The 18373-nt window shown below is 47.0% G+C and overlaps 1 protein-coding gene across 10 annotated transcripts in view; it reads left to right on the top strand.

The window, feature by feature from the left end:
* Positions 1-18373, top strand: part of RIPOR1 (RHO family interacting cell polarization regulator 1) — a 97349-nt gene that overhangs the window by 67177 nt on the left and 11799 nt on the right. For 8 of the 10 annotated variants that reach the window (XM_081018339.1, XM_081018338.1, XM_081018335.1 and 5 more), the window contains 12 exons: positions 2874-3000; positions 7229-7381; positions 8166-8244; positions 8863-8886; positions 10895-10948; positions 11544-11696; positions 11808-11871; positions 12154-12197; positions 12408-12533; positions 12629-12777; positions 13166-13295; positions 16694-17395. In XM_081018339.1, the coding sequence (XP_080874465.1) occupies positions 2900-3000; positions 7229-7381; positions 8166-8244; positions 8863-8886; positions 10895-10948; positions 11544-11696; positions 11808-11871; positions 12154-12197; positions 12408-12533; positions 12629-12777; positions 13166-13295; positions 16694-17395 (1779 nt within the window). In that variant the 5' untranslated portion in view covers positions 2874-2899. Of the gene's footprint in view, positions 1-2873; positions 3001-4797; positions 4961-7228; positions 7382-8165; positions 8245-8862; positions 8887-10894; positions 10949-11543; positions 11697-11807; positions 11872-12153; positions 12198-12407; positions 12534-12628; positions 12778-13165; positions 13296-16693; positions 17396-18373 lie in introns of those variants that run through there. The other 2 variants (XM_081018342.1, XM_081018341.1) reach the window with 2 other exon arrangements.

Raw genomic sequence — 18373 nt, 5'->3', positions numbered from 1 at the left:
GTCTGCTGGAATGCATCCTTGCACTCTGATGACTCCTGCTTGCCTGGACAGATGATAGAGAACTGTGCGTCAGTGTGTGTGGAAACTAGCTTACTGTACAAAGGTAAAAGTTAACATTCATTGGCCCACCACCTCTGCCTCTGTCCCTGCCCACCATTGGCATGTGGTTCCTGTAAGGCTGCTTATAAGGGAACGTAGTCCTCAGGCTGAAAAGGTTTTCCCACCCTTGCCATAGAACTGCACAATGTGCCATGAGAACTGAGAGCAAAAAAATGGTCACATTGCAAGGGTCTGAGGAGAACCAGGCCCAGTTTGGTCCCCAGAGAAATGTGTTGTGATACATGTTTACTTTATTTATAAAAAACATTTTTATACAGTGTTCAGCCCTAGCACACACGCACCCTAGCAGTTTGCAAGAAAAGAAAATAGCGGTTTAAACAATAACAGAATTAAAACTGAATGTTAAACATGACATTTAAAAAATAGGAAGAATGAATCAAAACCTTCAGTTTCAATAAAAGCAAGAGCCAAGTGGAAAATAAACATTTTTGTTGCTCAACCTAAAAGCCATCAGGGTTGTGGCCAGTTTGTCCTAAGAATCACTGGACAAGGTGAATTGGTGCCTTCATCTCAGGCCATGATAGTTTCTTGCTCCTAGCAAGAACATTTTAATAATTCTCCCTAGAAGAAATCAGAAGTCAACGAAGATTTATATTTCTAGTCTATAGAAAACAGCACAACAACCTGCTAAAAATCAGTGGATGCAGAAGAATTGGAAATTTGCAAGTCAAACTGGCTAGGGACGCAACTCTGAATATCAATCCAATGGTCCAGTTACATAGTTCTATCCTTAAGTTTCCTCCCCTCCTATTGGTAAATTCTTGAAAATCTGAGTTAATCATCTTAAACCTGAGCCACTCCTACCTAAGCAAATGACATTCCAAAGCATTCTGTTTAGTTTCATTCTAGACACTAGAAATAGTTCCCCAAGGGTCAGGAGACAAGGGACCATTGCCTCTTGTCCTCAACAAGCTATGAAATTGGATATTGTGGGCTCTCTGATCTTGGCAGATCTTGGTTTATATAAATATGCCAGTCCTTCAAGGTGCGACAAGACTGTGTGTTTTCTGCAGCACACACAGCTCACCCTCTGGAATTTGGCATAATTTGGGGTGCCACCTTTGGCCAAGAATGTGGTTTATAAATATTTAAATAAATGTGCAGGAAACAAGGTTGATTGGGGATTTCTAAAGGCTGTTGTGTACAGAAAATAGCCAGCTGGAGTGTGGGGCAGTTCTGTGTATTCCCTCCCCTGCTTTTTTTTTTTTTTTTTTTTTTGGCCTTTCAGGCTCTTTCACTAAGCCACAAATGATTAACATATGGGAATAGGTAGGCTGGTGACATTTGTAATTGATTTACAAAGCTCCACTAAAAATCCCTAAGGTGAACAGTTGCAACAAGAGATGGGTTTCCTCTCGGAAGTGAGGAACTTTGTTTAGCCTGAGGGCCACATTCCACCATGGGTGAACTTCTGGGGGCCACGTGCTGGTGGGGAAAGTTGGTGGAACAAAGGATGTGACTCTTACCTTTGTACAGCAAGTTGCATTTCAGCTACAAAAAAAGCCAGAGGTTTCTACATATTCAGCCCCAAACACATGAAACACATCTCCATCCAGAATCCAGGCAAGCCAGAGGTATTATCACAGTTCAAGTACACATTCCATCCAGATAAAAGCACTCAAGGGCATAGGGCATTCCTCTGTGGGGCTTGACAAGCCTAAGAGGCCATATTTGGCCCACAGGCCAGAGTTTCCTCACCTCTGTCTTCAAAATCAAGCATGGCCCTTTTGTACAACTGTATTAGTTCTCCTGTAAACAGCAAGCGAGTGAAGGAAGGACACTTAGACAGCCAATTCTGGAGAGACTGTTGCTTCCAGCACTTGGACAATAGGGCAACACCTTGACTTTTGCCCTCTACTCAGTGTTTGATATGGGACAATGCCTCCTCTCAAAAATAAGACCTGGTCTGAAGGATCTAGAACAGAGGGAAGGCAGTCTTGTCTGTTTATTCCCATGGTAGATTCTTAGAGTGGGATAGCAGTTGGGGCAGGGATGGGGAACCTGTGGCCCTTCACATGTTGTTGGACTCCAGCTCCCATCAACCTCAGACAACATGATCAGTGATGATGCGAGTTGTCCAGCAACATCTGGAGGCTTGCAGGTTCTTCAGCCCTGACTTGGGGGGAGGCTGTGGGGGTGTCAGTTGACTCTGCAGCTGCTGTGAGTGGAGAAGTGGTATAGGCAAGGTCCTACTGCTTCCAAAACCAGTGGACTGACCTCCCAGTACATCACCCTCCACTGTACTAACCTGGTGTTGCTATACTTGGTGGAAGAGTAAGAGATTGCCAGCAGCTCTAGTTTAAAGGAATGCAGTAGATATCAGGCCTTAGCCATTGCCTGTCATAATAAAATGATAACTATGTGTCTGACTTGGTACAAGGCAGATTGGTGTGTTTGATATTCCAGGTTGTGTTTTAGCAAAAGGAGGTTGAGGAATGAGCTACACAGGAGCCCTTTGCAAGGCAGCTGGGTTATGAGCCTCCCTTACTAGATCATAACTTTGATCCTTCTCTTCATTTTCTGAGATGTTGTAGCTCAGCTAAGTCTAAGTTGTGTATCATTGTAATTAGGGGTGTCGCTTTTTATAAACTTATGACTCAGTGGTTGTTTTGGTTACATATAAAAAGTGCTTTTCCCACCATCATTCCACCTCCTGCAGCTTTGATTCCCTCCTCCCTCTCCTCTCCCTGTACATGGTTCCTTTTGCTCCCCCACTTTGTCCTTGATGCCATGCTCTTCTGTTGTCTCCGCAGGGCGTCCCTCCAGGTGGAGCTCGACGATGTCACTCTCAGTGCGGCCCCAGCGGCGCAGCCTGGTGGTCAGGATCAATAGGAGTCAATCGTTCGCTGGTGTCAACTCCACTCAGGACAAATCTTTCAGGTAGGCCCAGAAAAAGCTTCCTTGGTGGAAATGGGAGTTGGAGCATGTGGAAAACAAGGTGAATGGTGGTATGTGATGCCTAAATGGCTAATTGCCTTCCTATCCCACCCAGGACTGAGAGTCATGCTGCTGTACTTACATTTTAATTTATTGTGCATAATGTATTTTGTTTCAGCTAGTTATAGCAGAAGGGCTAGAATATGCAAAATGATGCAATCCCCTGGCAACTGGATGTCTTGCTCAGCCTCCTCAAATCTCCTGAGGTACTGCTGCTGACCACATGTTCTTAAGCTTCATTCCCATCAGGACATGAAATACTTACTTTAAAATAACAAAGCTGAAATGCACACAGCTTTGTTCATAACATAGGACATTACTTCAGCAAGAACAGTGGCTGGCTTCTTACTTTGTAGTATTCGCTCACTGCCTTTGCTCCAGAGATGCTTCCCCTGCCTATATAAATTGCCATAATTATTCCCTATGTTGTTTGTTTGTTTATTTAAGACATCCACATACCACTTAATTATTTGAATTTCTAAGTGGTGTACATAAAAAAAATAATCCACAGAAAATAGGAATATAAAAATTGATCATAAAACTGAACACTACCTTAAAATACCTGCTGGAACAGGAAAGTTTTAGTCATGCATTGGAGATTCAGCAAGAAGGTTGTATGTCCCATCCCAGCTGAAAGAAAGTTCTACAGGCTGGGGCCCACTAGATTGAATGCACAGCTTCTAGTAGTTACAAGCTGTGCATATGAGCCATTTCTGATGTTGAGGCTGTGCATCCCCACACAGGGTTTTGGGAATCCCAAGCTTTTCAGAAGTATAGTTTCTTTCACCATACAGTCAATCTGTGGCTGTATCTGCTGTCTGGGTGGAGAGTGCTTCTTAGCATGTGAAAAGGTGGCATTTTCTGAAAGCTGGGTATGGCACCGAAATGCGCAAGGAACCTCACCAGATAGAAGATGCTCCTCTCTGTAGATAGTCACCTTTTCAACCTGTTGGGTGGGGTGATGAGGTGTTGATATGCTTGCCCCATTTTAAGAATGCTTGAAAACTACTTGTTTATCTAGTGAATGCACTCCTAAGACAGTTCTGTGTTTCATTACCACTGGTTTAGAGCGGGAGCAGAATCTCTCGTGGGAGGAAGGAGTAGGATGCAATCTGACTAACAAGCCAGTCCATAACATAGACACAGCGACCACATGTTAGAAGGCCCTTTATTTCTTCCTGTAGGAACATTTGGCAAGTGGATAATTTTTTCCTTGGCGAACTTGAATATGTGAGGTTGGATTCTTGAAGTACTGACCAAAATGAGCCAGGCTAGATGCAACAGAAATTCCACTTGATGGTGAATGCTCCTGTTTCTGCAGTAATTAAACAGAGGGAAGGCAGGCCTGCAAACAAGTGCCATCAGCTCACCATACTCAGTGCCCTTATTGCCCATGGGCAGTGCTAGAACATTTAGGTTTGGGTCAGGGTGAGGCAGAAGGCGCAGGAGTGTCAAAATCCATAACATCAGATTTCTTTAATCGCTTCCCCAATGTGTAGAACAATTCTGTAAATCAGTATTTCAAATCAGCAAACATTTTTGCAGCATGGAATTGCTCCAAATATAACATTTCACGTTTCTGCTGGTGAGCTTGGAACATCTGCGAAGAAGCAATACCTGTTGGCTTAGCGACGGTTACCATCTCAACACAGAGACTGTTGACATTTGGAATCCTCATTTCTGTCAGTTGCTGTGTTTTGAAAGTTTAGAGCTGATATCAGAATTCCAGCTGTTGGAGTCATTTTGTGTTTCTTACCCTTGAAGGGAGTGGAGTCTACAAAGTACCGTACTGTTGCTTGTGAAGGATCATGGAAAAACCTAAGCCTTTGAAAAGAAGCTACAGGCTTCCTAGTACTTATAGAAGTAAGGTAGCAAGTTATTTCCATGAAAAACAGAGATCTAGGTAGGACTACCATATTAGAGGCTTATTGGGTTGGTTGAAAGATAATATTACTTCATGTTGTACAGTACCAGTGCCTCCCAGTTGGCTTCAGTCTCCTGCTCTGTTCATCTCCTCACCTGCCTCCAAGTCTTTCAAGAGTACCAGTCAGGGGCTGGTGTAAGCCTTTAAGTGCCATAGGCAAAATTAGTATAAAAGCCAATGCTGGATCATGAAGCTGTTGGGCTAAGAACCAATCCTCGGCCATTCTGCTTGGCTCTCTTTCACACCCCAATTCCAACTAGCCATGTTTGTCCTGTTCTGGGGTTCTGGTTTTGTTTTGTTTTGTTGGTCTCCTCTGAACTTCTTAATGAGTGCTGGTCTTCAGCTGCTAGCATGGTGCTGCTTATGTCCAGGTTTACTGGGCTTTTCACCCACAACCTACTGTATCTGGGATTCTTTACTATTGCCCGGTCTGTTCCTGGAAAAGACCGCAGCTTACTGCTAGAAAGCACGCTTTGTGTGCAGAACATCCCAGGTTCAATTCCTGCCACCCCCAGTTGGAGGGATAAAATAGCAGGTGAGGTGGAAGGCTTTTGCCTAGACTGTGGAGAGCTGCCACAGATGAGGGTTGACAGTACCAGATTAAACAGACTTACAGTCTGACCTGCTACGTCAGCTTCCTATGTTCCTTTGCAATCAACACTTGTCCATTCTTCCTTCTTACCTCTGTCAGGAGCAAAAATGTCATGAACGTGATAAGCATGTACTTCCCTACTCGTTATCTGTTACTGCAGAAGACATGCTGTCATGGTCAGCTGTCTAAGGCTTCCTAACAGCAAGGCATCCTTCTTAGTTCCAGTCCTCCCAGCAAGATGCACAATTTCTAGACTTGGGACTATTCCTGCAGCACAAGGATGGGGAACTTGTGGCTGTCTGGTTGTTTATGGACTCCAGATCCCATCAGCCCCGGCCACAGAATGGTCAGTGGTCAGGAATGGTGGAAGCTGTAGTTCAGTAACATATGGGTGGCTAAGGGTTCCCTGCTCCTGTTGTAGCAATAAAAGATTGACCAGTAACTCCCAAAATAGCATGGGATATTAATCTGGCAGCAAGAATTTGGAGCCTGAATAAAACAATTATTCTAGGGGGTGCAGGGATCAATTTAACAGTAACAGCCATGCCCACTAAACTAGTCAGTGTTGCTTAGAATCAAATTTAGCACATGTTTGAGAGAAAACAGGGTTTAATTTTAGCTGGAAGAGAGAAGAAGAGGGAATGAAATTCAAGAGTCAGGAGTTCATTGTGATTCTTCAGTTATACGCTAGGGCAAGATGGGCAGTCTTTAGCCTGTGGGCCAAATTTGTCCTGGCGCAGGTTCCAATTTGGCATGCACTATTTCTCTCAAACCATGAACTCCTTCCCCACATCTGACAACATATGTCATGTTAGGTATGGGGCAGGTAGAATCGTGGCTGAATCAGCTGTAAACCAACTTCCCCATGCAGAACTCCATCATGCAGGTGATATCTGCAAAAAGCAGGCTTGGAGTTGTTGCCCATCAGCTGATTAACCCTCCTAATCAGTGGTACTTCAGAGAATTTGCAAGCCCTGTGTACTGTTTTGAAGTCCTGATGATTGGACAGTTGGGGCACCCTGCTCACCTGCCAGATTTGGCCTGCTAGGATAGGATAAATAAGGATCTGGCCCACTGGACAGATCAAGTTCCTTACCCATATACTAGGGTACAGGGAATACTCGAGTGACTCTACCAAAACAATCTGATCTGAGTTGTGACAATACTCAGGCATGTGCACTACTCTTTGAGTAAGGAGCATCTTCCTTAGGATAGCATTTGTGAAGTGCTGCATGCTGTTCCCTGCTGGACATATACTTTAAAGGGTTTAGAAGTGCACTTCCAAATGGCACTGTGCAGAGTTGCTGGTGCTCTGTGGTTCTCCCCCTCCCCTTTTGTTCCTGGTAGTCCATATTACAATAGGAGATCCGGTTCATGCAGTCCGAGTGACCCACTTTCAGGGTATAAAGCGTGGGAAAATGATCTTTACTGTGGGTTGGTTTTTTAGCATTTTCTGTGCTTTCAGCATTCGCTCTAAGCAGCAGCAGTAGTGTGGAAAGCTTCCTCCTGAGTGCATGTATTTTTGTGATAGGTGCTCTGCACTGTGAGTCAAAGCTCTCCCCCACACATGGGTACACTCACTCCATTGTTTTAAGAGTCAGCCCTGCTCCACGACGTCATACTTTGCTTGAGGATTTTTATTTTTATTTTTTTAGGAATTTCCCTGCCTTCAGCACCCCAACGGTCTCCAGGAAGTCTGGCTCCAGGGTCAGTAGGATGTTTTCAATGTCCCACAAATCCCCTCCACCCAAGGTGCCCCAGCCGGAGCGACTCGACGAAGTGTATGAAGCACTGAAGAAGGGACTGACGTGAGTGATGCTGCTGCCAGAAGTCCCACCCTCTTAACCTGTGGCTTGGGGTGGAGGTGCCTGTTTCATTGAAAATTGTTTAATGCCATCTTTCTATCACATGTTGATGTTTGAGGCTCCCTAGAATGAATGTTGGAATGCAAACTCACTAGCAGTACAAACCCAACAGTGGTAGATAGAACCCAGATCTCAACGGGGTGGGGCGCCAGCTGCCCAGTGATCATAACAAACACTAACCATAACCATAACTAACATGTGTATGCCCCAGCCTTTGCCAGCCCAGTGTCCTCCAGATGTTTTGGACTACAACTCCCATCAGCCCCAACCAACTTTCTCAGACCTCTCCCACCTGTAAAAACTGGCCTGTGGAGGGTGGGATAGTTTTTTGCCCTGCCTCCCTCTATACACATACAGTATAATATTTCTTCCCACACAACAATGAACTACGTGCCTGCATATTCCCTCTCCCCACCAACTCTCCACAAAGTATGTTTGAGTCGGTGAGGGTACATGCAGGCAAATAGCACAGTATGTTTGCTTAAACCTTAGTCTATACCAGTAGCCTTCTCAGTGAAGCTGGCGAACCGAAAGCTCTGCTGGACACAGCTGAACTGGGCACAGCCTCCTGGGAATCTGGAAGCAAGGATTCTGTTTGGGTCCTTGCTGCCAAGGATAACATCCTGTAGAAGTTTGAAAGAGTGGTCAGGATGCTGTCTCCCCATATCTCTTTACTTAAAGGGGAAGAGTCCTGCTGCTTCTGCTTACCCCATTTCTCCCCTAACAGTGCTTATCTGGAGGTGCACCAGCTGGAGCTGGAGAAGCTGAGCACCCAAATCCGCGAGTCCAAGAGGAATTCTCGACTGGTGAGTGGAGGGTTGGTGCCAACTAAAAGCATTCCTGCCCTCAGTGTATGCACTTCATTCTCCCCAGAGTGCAGGACTGGCAATAGTAGAGAGACTGTGACAGGTCAGGGAAGGGAAGGAGCCTTCTGGTACTGTTTGTTTTGGAGCCTTTGCCCTCTCACTCAGCATTGGCTTCTGCCATGTTTGTAGCCTCTCAACAGTTCTGATCCTGAGGGTGCTTCCCTAGAGCTATGGGGCAGACGACAGTTCTTGGGACACATATACTGTACATGCTTTTTGGGAACAGTTGGTGCTGGCCACCAACTTGAAAATGGTGTTCGACAACTTCATCGGGGAGAAGGATAACAGTAGCAACTGATCTGTGATGAATGGATTTTATCTCCCAATATGGGATGCAGTGTGCTACTGAATACAACTTGTTGGTGATCGTAAGCAGGAGAGGGCTACTGCATTCATGTTCTGCTTGTGGTATTACCATAGGCATCTCGCCGGCCACTGTGGGAAACTGGATGTTGGACTAAGTAGGCCTTTGGTCTAATCCAGCAGGGCTGTGTATTCAGCAATCATTTTTTTCTGACCTCTGCCTAACCTTCACCTTCTCCTTGTTTTCTCCTCTAGGGCTTTCTGTACGATCTTGATAAGGTAAGGCATGCCGCGAAGGAAATTGTGCTTGCCATGGATTGCGGGTGGGGGAGGGCTTGCCAACCCGTTGAGTTCTGTATCGCTTGGATGCAAGACATTGAAGCTTCTGGGCCTTGGGTTGCATCTCTTATCCCTGCCTTTGCTAGCACAGAAAGTCAAGTTACTTGACTTCAGTGATGCTTCTCTCCTGCTGCTTCTGCTGCTTTCCTTCAGATGTCACTTCCTGAATCCTTTGTTTTGCTGGCCAACTGCCTTAAGAGCCAAACTAGATGTGACGCAGGAGTTCTGCATCTCTCTTCACTGGTGTTTCTCTTTAATTTAAAAGCTGCCTTGGAAGTCATAATCAAAAGCAGAAGAGGGGAATGAAGGAATGCTTAATCCTGCATTTCTGATCTCTTCAGCTGCTTTCTCAAATGCAGGGGAAGATATCCTGGGGGTGGGGGAAGAAGCTTGGGGAGGTCCGTTTTGAGCTTTGTACAATGGCTATAGACTAAAGAGTCAAGCAGTTTCTCCTGCACCCTGCTGGCCCTTCCTTTGCTCAGACTGGCAGCCTTTGAGGTTGCTTTTGGTTTATAGTGGAGCAGATGATAACTTCCCCACCTTGGAGAGGGGTGGAAAGTGGTTCCAAGACAGGTATTGCTACTTTCATATCAAAAGAGTAGGATCGTCTACAAAAGAGTGGATGTAAACACCCTATCCTGCTCTTTTGCATCTGATAAACAGTTCTTGCAAGACTTTGCATTGTTTCAAAAACATGCAAAACCTGTTTGGTGAGACATGAAGTGAATAAAAGAAATACCATTAGGTAAATACCTTGCGAAATCTCTCTTGAGCCAGTTGCAACTCTCTTATAAAAACTATTTGCCTATCTCCAGCCTGAGGTTAGTCTGTGTATTAGCTGCAGCAGAAACTTCTGGTTGTGGGGCCGGGAGAACATAAAGAAATCAAGGGGGCAGTTTTTTCAGTTTTAACTCAGGCATGCCTTGGCTGAAGCTGCTCTTTTCCAAGAAGTTTCCTTGAGGAACTGAAGGCAAAAATAAAAAATAAATATGCTAGAAACATAAGGAAAAGGGGTAGTTAATTTATCTTTTAAATAGATAATGAAATCTCAAAATAATAATAACGTCAAAATGATGAAGTTTCATAGTTAGTTTCTAATCTCTTTTCTTCCCAGTGCTTGACATCAAGGAAACCAGTATATTTGCTAAATGTGGTGACTGGGAGAGAAACAGCCATGGGCTAGTCCTCATTACAACTTATATGCATCCTGCACTCTGCCCCAAGCAACAAAAAGCACAGGAAATGAGCTTTCTCTTTGGGGGTCAGCTTTGCCTGGTGAAAGGATGCTGCATTTGGGCAGGCAGAGGAGGGCAGATGTGTGGTTCCGAAATTTTGAGTTAAAAAATGAGAGAAGAAAATGAGCACTTCCAGGCCTCCTTTTTATTTACAGTCTGCTGACTTGAACTTCTCTTTTCATGGGCATATCTGATATGATGTAGTGATGGCCTCTAATCTGATGGATTTTAAAAAAGAAAAGGAGTAGCATGTTTTTAAGATGTGCTTTCTGTTAAAAGTAGGAGGGAAGCATTGAAAGTGGGAGCAAACCAACCAGCTTTTTGCTTGGTGCCTAAAAGAAAGCAACTTTGCCAGTTTCTCCTACCCCTGCCTTTCAACCCTGAATGACTTCCTCTTGCCCATAGAACAGCAGCCAGATGGAAGGACCCTGGCCAGTTGCCCAGTGATTAACCTGAGCTAGGCTATATCTGCCTAGCTTTAAATACTGTTCTTTTGCCAATGAAGATACATATCAGGAACTTGTTGCTCTAAAACAGATCAGCAAAGGAATCAGTTTAGCCTGTAAGCACCAATACGACATCTATTGCAAATGGAAAGACCCCAATCCTTTCTTGGGCAAGCTGGGAACGTAAAGGATTTCTGGGACCTTCACTACTTAGTCAGTCGGATTTCCAATTCCTGTCTAATGGGATTTCCTTTTATTGTCTCACAGCAAGTCAAGTCAATTGAGCGGTTTCTGCGCCGTCTGGAGTTTCACGCTAGCAAGGTACCAGCTGCTTCTCAGCTTGTAAAACAGAATTTCTGCCCTGAGAAAAGCTGAACTCTGTTACCTTTGAATATTATGCAATTTAAGTATGTTTGTATATATTTGCTCATTTTGTATAGTCTCGCCGTGAGGCAGATAGCTATGTAGGGGACCGACGTTCCAAGCAAAGCAGTCTGTTGTGTTCCCTAGAACACTTCATATCTGTAGTGGGGAAACTGTGGCACTCTAGGTTATGCTGGGTCCCAGCTCCCATCATTCCTGACCTTTACTCATGCTAGCTGGGCCTGATGGGAGTCCAGTAACAGTGGGAATGCCATAGGTTTTCCACCTTTGCTTTATGGTGGGAGCAGAGGAGGATTTAGGGAAGTGTGGCTGGTTCGGTCACACTGGGCGCAGAGCCTCAGGGGCGGCTACAACTTTGATGTTGAATGGAAGTGGGGGGGGGGGACATACCAATTTTGGGTTCACACAGGGTGCCACTGAAATTTGAGACCCTATTGAATGCTTCCACTGATCTGGGTTTGTGGCAACCAAACTTTCTGCCAAGCATCCCCTACAGCCCATCATCCTAGCTCTGTGGTTTACTTCCTAACAGATAGATGAGCTTTACGAGGCCTACTGCATCCAGCGGCGGCTTCGGGATGGAGCTCACAACATGGTCAAGGCCTACACAGCTGGTTCACCTGGCAGCAAGGAGGCACGCGAGAGCTTGGCTGAAGCTAGCAAGGGCTACAAAGAGTACACAGAGGTGAGTCAAGATGGCCTGGTACTGAGGGAGGAGGAAGGAAATGGAGGAATGGGGACCAGGCTTTGTGTTGGCGGCATTAATGGACAGTTTATTGGTTTCTCCCCCTTCCAGAATATGTGTCTGTTGGAGAGTGAACTAGAGAGTCAGTTGGGAGAGTTCCACATCAAGATGAAAGGTACAGAAGAGCAAACAATATGTCATATACAAAGGGATGTCTGGTGGCCATTTTGTAACTTGAAAAGCAGCTTTGGGAGGGCATAACCCTAAGTGGGTGGGAGGGTTAACCCTTTTTCTTGAAAGCGGATGTTTTACTCCAGATCCCATATATGAAATTCCAGCTGCAAGTTTACCTCCTAAACATGTATCTGCACCCTATCCCACACCTCTTGTCATTTAAGTGGATCAGCAAAATTGTGGGGTCATGACAGAGGCACTGACATTTTTTTTCCTCTTGCAGGATTGGCTGGCTTTGCTAGGCTCTGTGCCGGAGACCAATATGAGGTTTGTGACTTAGAGATGGGCTCAGAACATGTGGAGAGGGAGGGGCTTGGGTCCTGGAAACTAGATGAACTGGAGTTGACCAAACAGCTTGTTGGAGGGGAATCTGGTTCCCCAGCACTGATTGCATTAGCTCTTGTCCAGCTCTGATAGGATGCACACCTTGTTTCACGTCCATCCAGTTGATCTGAACTCTCTTATTCCTTGTGGCAGATCTTCATGAGATACGGGCGCCAGCGGTGGAAGCTGCGGGGCCGCATTGAGGCAAACAGCAAGCAAGTGTGGGACAGTGAGGAGATGATCTTCCTGCCCCTCATTACAGAGTTCCTGTCCATCAAGGTATCTGGTGCCACTCTGGGCAGCTGGCCCCTGTCACAGGAAAGACAATTCATTTCCTAGGCTTACTGGGCCTCAACTCTTCCTTCTCCTCCCAGGTAACAGAGCTGAAGAGCTTGGCCAGTCATGTGGTGGTGGGGAACGTCTCTTGTGAAACCAAGGACCTGTTTGCAGCACTGCCACAGGTCGTGGCAGTAGATATCAATGACCTGGGCACCATCAAGCTGAGCCTGGAGGTTAATTGGAAGTGAGTTATTCGCTTGAGGCTTGTTGAGTTTCTCTGTTGTGGAGCTGTGTTAGAAATGTTCTTGGGTGAGGAAGGTTGTGATCTTACAGAACCTGAAGGGAAGGGGCCTGATAAGTGAGGGAACTGGGACCATGGTACTATAGATCCTCCTTCCCCAGCTTAGTGCCCTCCAGGTGTTTTGAACTACAACTCCCAACAGCCCATGGCAAGTATAGCGTGCTGACTGGGACCAATGCGATCTGTGGTCCAGAACTTCTGGAAGGCTGCTCTGGATGGTGACTCCCCAAGAGGATTTAATAATGTGTGACCCTCCCTTTCTCTTCTTACATCAGTGTACAGGAGGGGTGGTTCACTTTTCTCTCTGAGCACTCTGCTTTCTTTTCACCAGCCCCTTTGACAAAGAGGACCAACCATCATCTGCTAGCACTGTGACAAAGACATCTACAGTCAACAAGAGATTTTCCACGTACAACCAGAGCCCACCTGATACACCATCTATGCGTGAACAGGCTTTTTATGTGAGTGCAAAGGGAAAAACCTGGAAGGGAATCAAAACCCACACTCCTGGTCCTAGTTGGGAGAACTGTAGCTTTCCTAAGTCCCACCAACTAAGTTTGTGGCTGAGATGTGACTAAAAATCAGCAGCCTCCTGGATCGCAGCTCAGACTTTTAGCCACAATGCTATATGAGATGGAGAGATCTTCAGAGCAAGTCCTACTTTGAACATATTGCATTAAGGCATGTGGGAGAAGTGGAGGGGTCAACACTTGTTCTCAGTACAAGAAACCTTAGTTTATCAAGTCAAGACTTTTGCATCTGAACCAGGCCTCTGTCTTGAGCTGAAGAAGTTGAGGAAATTAGTACAAGAAAGGAGAGGACAACATCTGGTTGATAGGAGAAATGTCAGATTATTATTTTTTTTAAAAATGCATTTACCGTTTTTTCCGCTCTATAGGATGCACTTTTCCCCCTCCAAAAATGAAGGGGAAATCTGGGTGCGTCCTATGGGGCGAATGCAGGCTTTCGCTGAAGCTTGGAGAGCGAGAGGGGTCGGTGCGCACCGACCTCTCTCGCTCTCCAGGCTTCAGGAAGACATCCGCAGCCTAGGCAGCCCTGCGGGAGTTCCCGCAGGGATGTCTAGGCTGCGGATAGCAGCCTGGTTTCCGGAGCGCCGGGCGCCCTGAAAGCAGAGCGCCCTGCGCTTCGGGAACACATCCGCAGCCTAGGCAGCCCTGCCGGAGGTCCCGCAGGGATGTCTAGGCTGCGGATAGTAGCCTGTTTCCCGGAGCGCCGGGCGCCCTGAAAGCAGAGCGCCCTGCGCTTCGGGAACACATCCGCAGCATGGGGAGCCCTGCAGGAGTTCCCCGCAGGGCTCCCCACGCTGCGGATAGCAGCCTGCCGCCCGGCGGGCGGGGCGCCCTGAAGCAGAGCGCCCCGCGCGCCGGGCAGACATCGGCCAGCCCCACAAGCTCGGGGGACAGCAGGGAGGCGCAGCGCCGCCATCCCGCTGTTCCTCGACCTTGTTCGGTTTCCCGACCTGCTTTTGGGGGGGAAATAAAGGGAAATTTTTTTTCCTTTATTTCCCCCCCAAAAAACTAGGTGCGTCCTATGGGACGAAAAATACGGTATATCCCAGCATTTCCTCCAAGGAGCTCAAGGTGATGTGCATCATTCTCTCCCTCCTCATTTAATCCCCACAAGAACCCTGTGAGGCAGATTAGGCTGAGAGGCAGTGATCTGCCCAAGGTCACCCAGCGAGCATCATGGCTGAGCGGGGATTGGAACCCGGGTCTTTCAGGTCCCAGTCTGAGACTCTAGTACCCCCACACTGGCAGATCAATCAGTTATAGAAACCAGAGTGGTCCTGATTGCCAGGGAGAAGCACCAGCAGATTGTCTGTAAGGCAAGTGAGTCTCATGTTGTAATGGAGCTAAGCCCTTGGTGCTGACCGTTGCCTCTTTCTCCGCTCAAGAGCCTGCCACGGGAGGCTCCCCACAAGCACAGGTGGGCCTTGTTGGACATCTTCCGGGAGACTTTCCTAGAGAGGCTGCCGCGGAGCTGCTCATGCAGCGACGTCTCCTCAGTGCAGCTCGGCACAAGGGCACCTCGGGGCTGTGTAAGTGCTGGCCCTCTAGCTTAGCCTAGTCACCTGATGTAGATGTAGCTGTGCTCTGTCTCCCGTGTGCTAGTCTGTGGTTCCTGTTTCAAGGCCTGAATCAGAGCTGTGAATAAGGCAAGTGGATTCACTGCAGAATCTTGCCTGTCCCTCTGCTGCTTTGCAGTAGTGAGCAGTGGACTTCCCCTGTCTTCCCAGATTGTGGTGTTTTGTGGCGATCGTGTGCTTACTTGCTGCTGCCCCTGAAGGCAGGGTGCGGATCATACAGGCTTTCGTCTCCTGCTTTTTGTAGTAGTAGATTTCTTCCTCACACCAGTTTGCCTTCTGTAATATACCAGCCTTCTATGTGCTGCCCATATTCATCATATGGCTGCCTTCTGGTGGATTTGGTGGCTGAGGAAGAGCTGCCTCCCTGTAGGCCAGGACTTGAGGAACCTTTGACCTTCCAGTTGATGATGATGAACTCCAACTCTCATCATCCCCAGCCAGCATTGCAAATGGTAAATTATGATGGGAGTTGAACATGTGGAGGATGACAGGTTTCCCCTCCCTGCTCTAGGCTTCCCAAGCTGACGTGTGTGTGTGTACGGGCTGTAGCTCAGTGGTAATTCAGATGCTTTGCCCAGAGAATGTACCAGGTTCAATTCTTTGCAGCTCCAGGTACAGCTGGGAATGTCCCTTATCCCTGGCAAGATGCTATCAGTAAGTGTAGACAGTACTGAGCTAGATGGACTATTGGTCTGACTCAGCATGAGGTGGCTTCCCGTGTTCCTCTGTGTAATTTGTGGTATTTCCAAACTGGAGCAGGTATCTCAAGAAAGGAGGAAATGTAACCTTCAGGGAATTGTGCAACATTCCTTCGTCTGGGGTGCTACCTGAAATAAACAGTGATTTCCTCCTTGTCTGCCACAAAGATTAGCAGAGAATTGGCATATAATTTGCCATGTGATTTGTGACATGTGGCTCAGTGCTGGGGCCTGGCAAACAAACAAATCACTCGTGTGTCTCATCTTGGCTGCAATTCCTGCCCTTATCCATGGGTGGTGGATGTATAGAGGCGTGGTGGAAGCTATGTAAAGAAGCACAAAGGGCTTTGAATAGAAAGGGTTGGGCTGGAGGGCTGGAAGCCAATATCCCTCCAAGCAGCCTGTCAGAGAATGGTTAGGGGCTGAAATGTTTCTCAGGTGCCTTGCCATCTTGTTGAGGGCACCTTGAGTTGTCACAGCAAACCAAGAACAGGACAGCTAGGAACGATGGCCCTCCTGGCCAGTTCTGGATCCAACCCCACTTGCAAGGGAGGTTGATTTAACTGCCCACAAGTAGCTGGGCTGCTGCCCTGGAGTCTTGTCTCCAAGACTGTTGAGACTTGAAGCAGACTGCTTTTGTCTGTAAAAGATGCAGCATCACACATCCTGGGCAAGCTGTCTTCTCCAGTGGGGAGCCGAGTCGCAAAATGATGACCCAACATTTTGCGCTTCCTGCTCCTACCAAAGTTGCAGTCTCTCTGATATCCAGCATCTTTCCACCCAAAGGGCACAATCTCCCAAGTGTCTGTTGCTGGCCAAGTGAAGAGAGTGGGAGCTCAGTTGCAGCCTGGTATAACAATGGAGCTTATCATGGGGGTCAAGGGGCACAAATAAGGAAAATTCAGTGAGCCTGAAGAGTAAAGGAGTTGGGGGGGGTGGAAGGAAGTGATGGTGTTATGCAGGGGTGTAGGCAGTGACAGATGTTTCCATGCTTGCACACATGCACTATGCTCAATGCATCCCTCGTGTCTCATCTATGCTGCATTCTTTCCAGAACATGTTGCGGCAGCAGGAGGAGCTTGAGAACGGGGCAGCCTGGTCCATCTCTTCAGAGTCTTCGGATGATTCCTCTAGCCCACAGCTGTCTGGAAGTGACCGCCATACACTGCCCAGGCCTATTGTGCAACCTGCAGTACAGGCAACTCCACCTGCCATAGAAATTGCCTTTACGCAACCCGAGGACAAAGAGCCACCAGCCGTTCGCGAGGAGGTGGCTGTGGCTAACGGACATGTGCCCTATGCTCGGACACTTAGTCAGATCAGCGAGGCTAGTGTGGACCTGCCATTGGCAGAGGAAAAGGAGTGCACTGTCCCCAGAGACTCCAGTCCCAGGGACCTGCCTCCGCTGGAAACGAACTCCTTGCCCCAAAGTGCAGGCTCAGTGCTGGACACTCAGATCATAGAGGCTGGAGAACAGGAGATTGAGCCTGATGGGGCCACTCCCACTGTAGAAGGGACTGAGGACACAGCCTCCCAAGCCCAAGAGGTTGAACAGCCCAAGCTTTCATTGAGCCTGCCGGTCCCAAAGGAGCTTCAGCCAGTGGGACTCTTGGAGCCACCAAAGCCCAAGCCTGTGGACTGTGGGCTGGAGGAGGCCATCAACTCACTGGCCTCTGCTCTAGATGACTACCGAGGCCAGTTCCCTGAGCTACAGACCTTGGAACAGGAGCTCAAGCACCTAGAGGAGATTCTCTTGGTGAGTGAGAGGGGGTGAAGAAGACCATGGCTGGGGGAAGGACAGCATCCCTGGATCTGTGTATATTTAGAGCTGTAATAAAATGTTTTAACCATACTTTGCTGAATTCTGGAACTTGTGTGAATTGTGCAAACAAACCTCACTTTGTGCATATTTGCTTGTTGTTGTTTGCATAATTTGTGCCAACCATAGGGAAGAACAAAAGAATAATTCGTTGGACCCCTGAAGCCTCGCTCCCTGACCACTGTAAATCCTTTCTAGTGTTCCCACCCTGTCTGGTGAAGTTACTGTTGCAGATACACATAAGCAGTTAACAAAATAGCAATATGTGTATATAACAAAAAGAAAACTGAGAAACTACAATGTAATATAATCCAATGCAATGTAATATAAATCAGAGCTACAATACAGTATAATAAAACAAGACACCCTCTCCCCCCCCCCCAAATGTAACAACAGTTTTTGAAGCACATTTAGAATCCGGGGTCCCCTCCTTTTTCATCCTCTTGCTAAGGTGCATCCTGACCAACAGAATCCAACACTCAGCCCACAAACAGATACACATAGAAGCCAAATTCTGCCTTACATATAGAAGCAAAAAAAATATGGTATGTTCCTTCTTCCCAGCATCCTTAAGTGCAACCTGAAAGCTGCATGGCACCTGAGGAAAATGAGACTGAATGTCTGCCACCTCCTTCCACATTCCATCTGTGGAGATCAGATGGAGGTTCCCTGGCTTCACTCTCAGCCAAGTTTCTCCCTTTCTCCCCCACCCCTGGGCCAGCCAGCTTTGTTTACCATCTAGCCTGTTAAAGGGTTCTGGAGAACTTAAAAGCTTGCACACAAGTTTTGTGACATTTTGGTTGTTCTGATAAAAGCTATTGCCCAAATATTGCTTTTGACATTTTTCTTATGCTTTTATACTTATGAGATTAGAAGATGTCCCCTCCCCACAACTTTCCCCTTAGAAATTGTTCC

The sequence above is a fragment of the Podarcis pityusensis genome (assembly GCF_964106645.2).
Source record: "Podarcis pityusensis genome assembly, chromosome: 8".
Taxonomy (NCBI): Eukaryota; Metazoa; Chordata; class Lepidosauria; order Squamata; family Lacertidae; genus Podarcis; species Podarcis pityusensis.
Note: the sequence above shows the minus strand (reverse complement) of the source record. Positions and strands in the feature narration are given on the sequence as shown.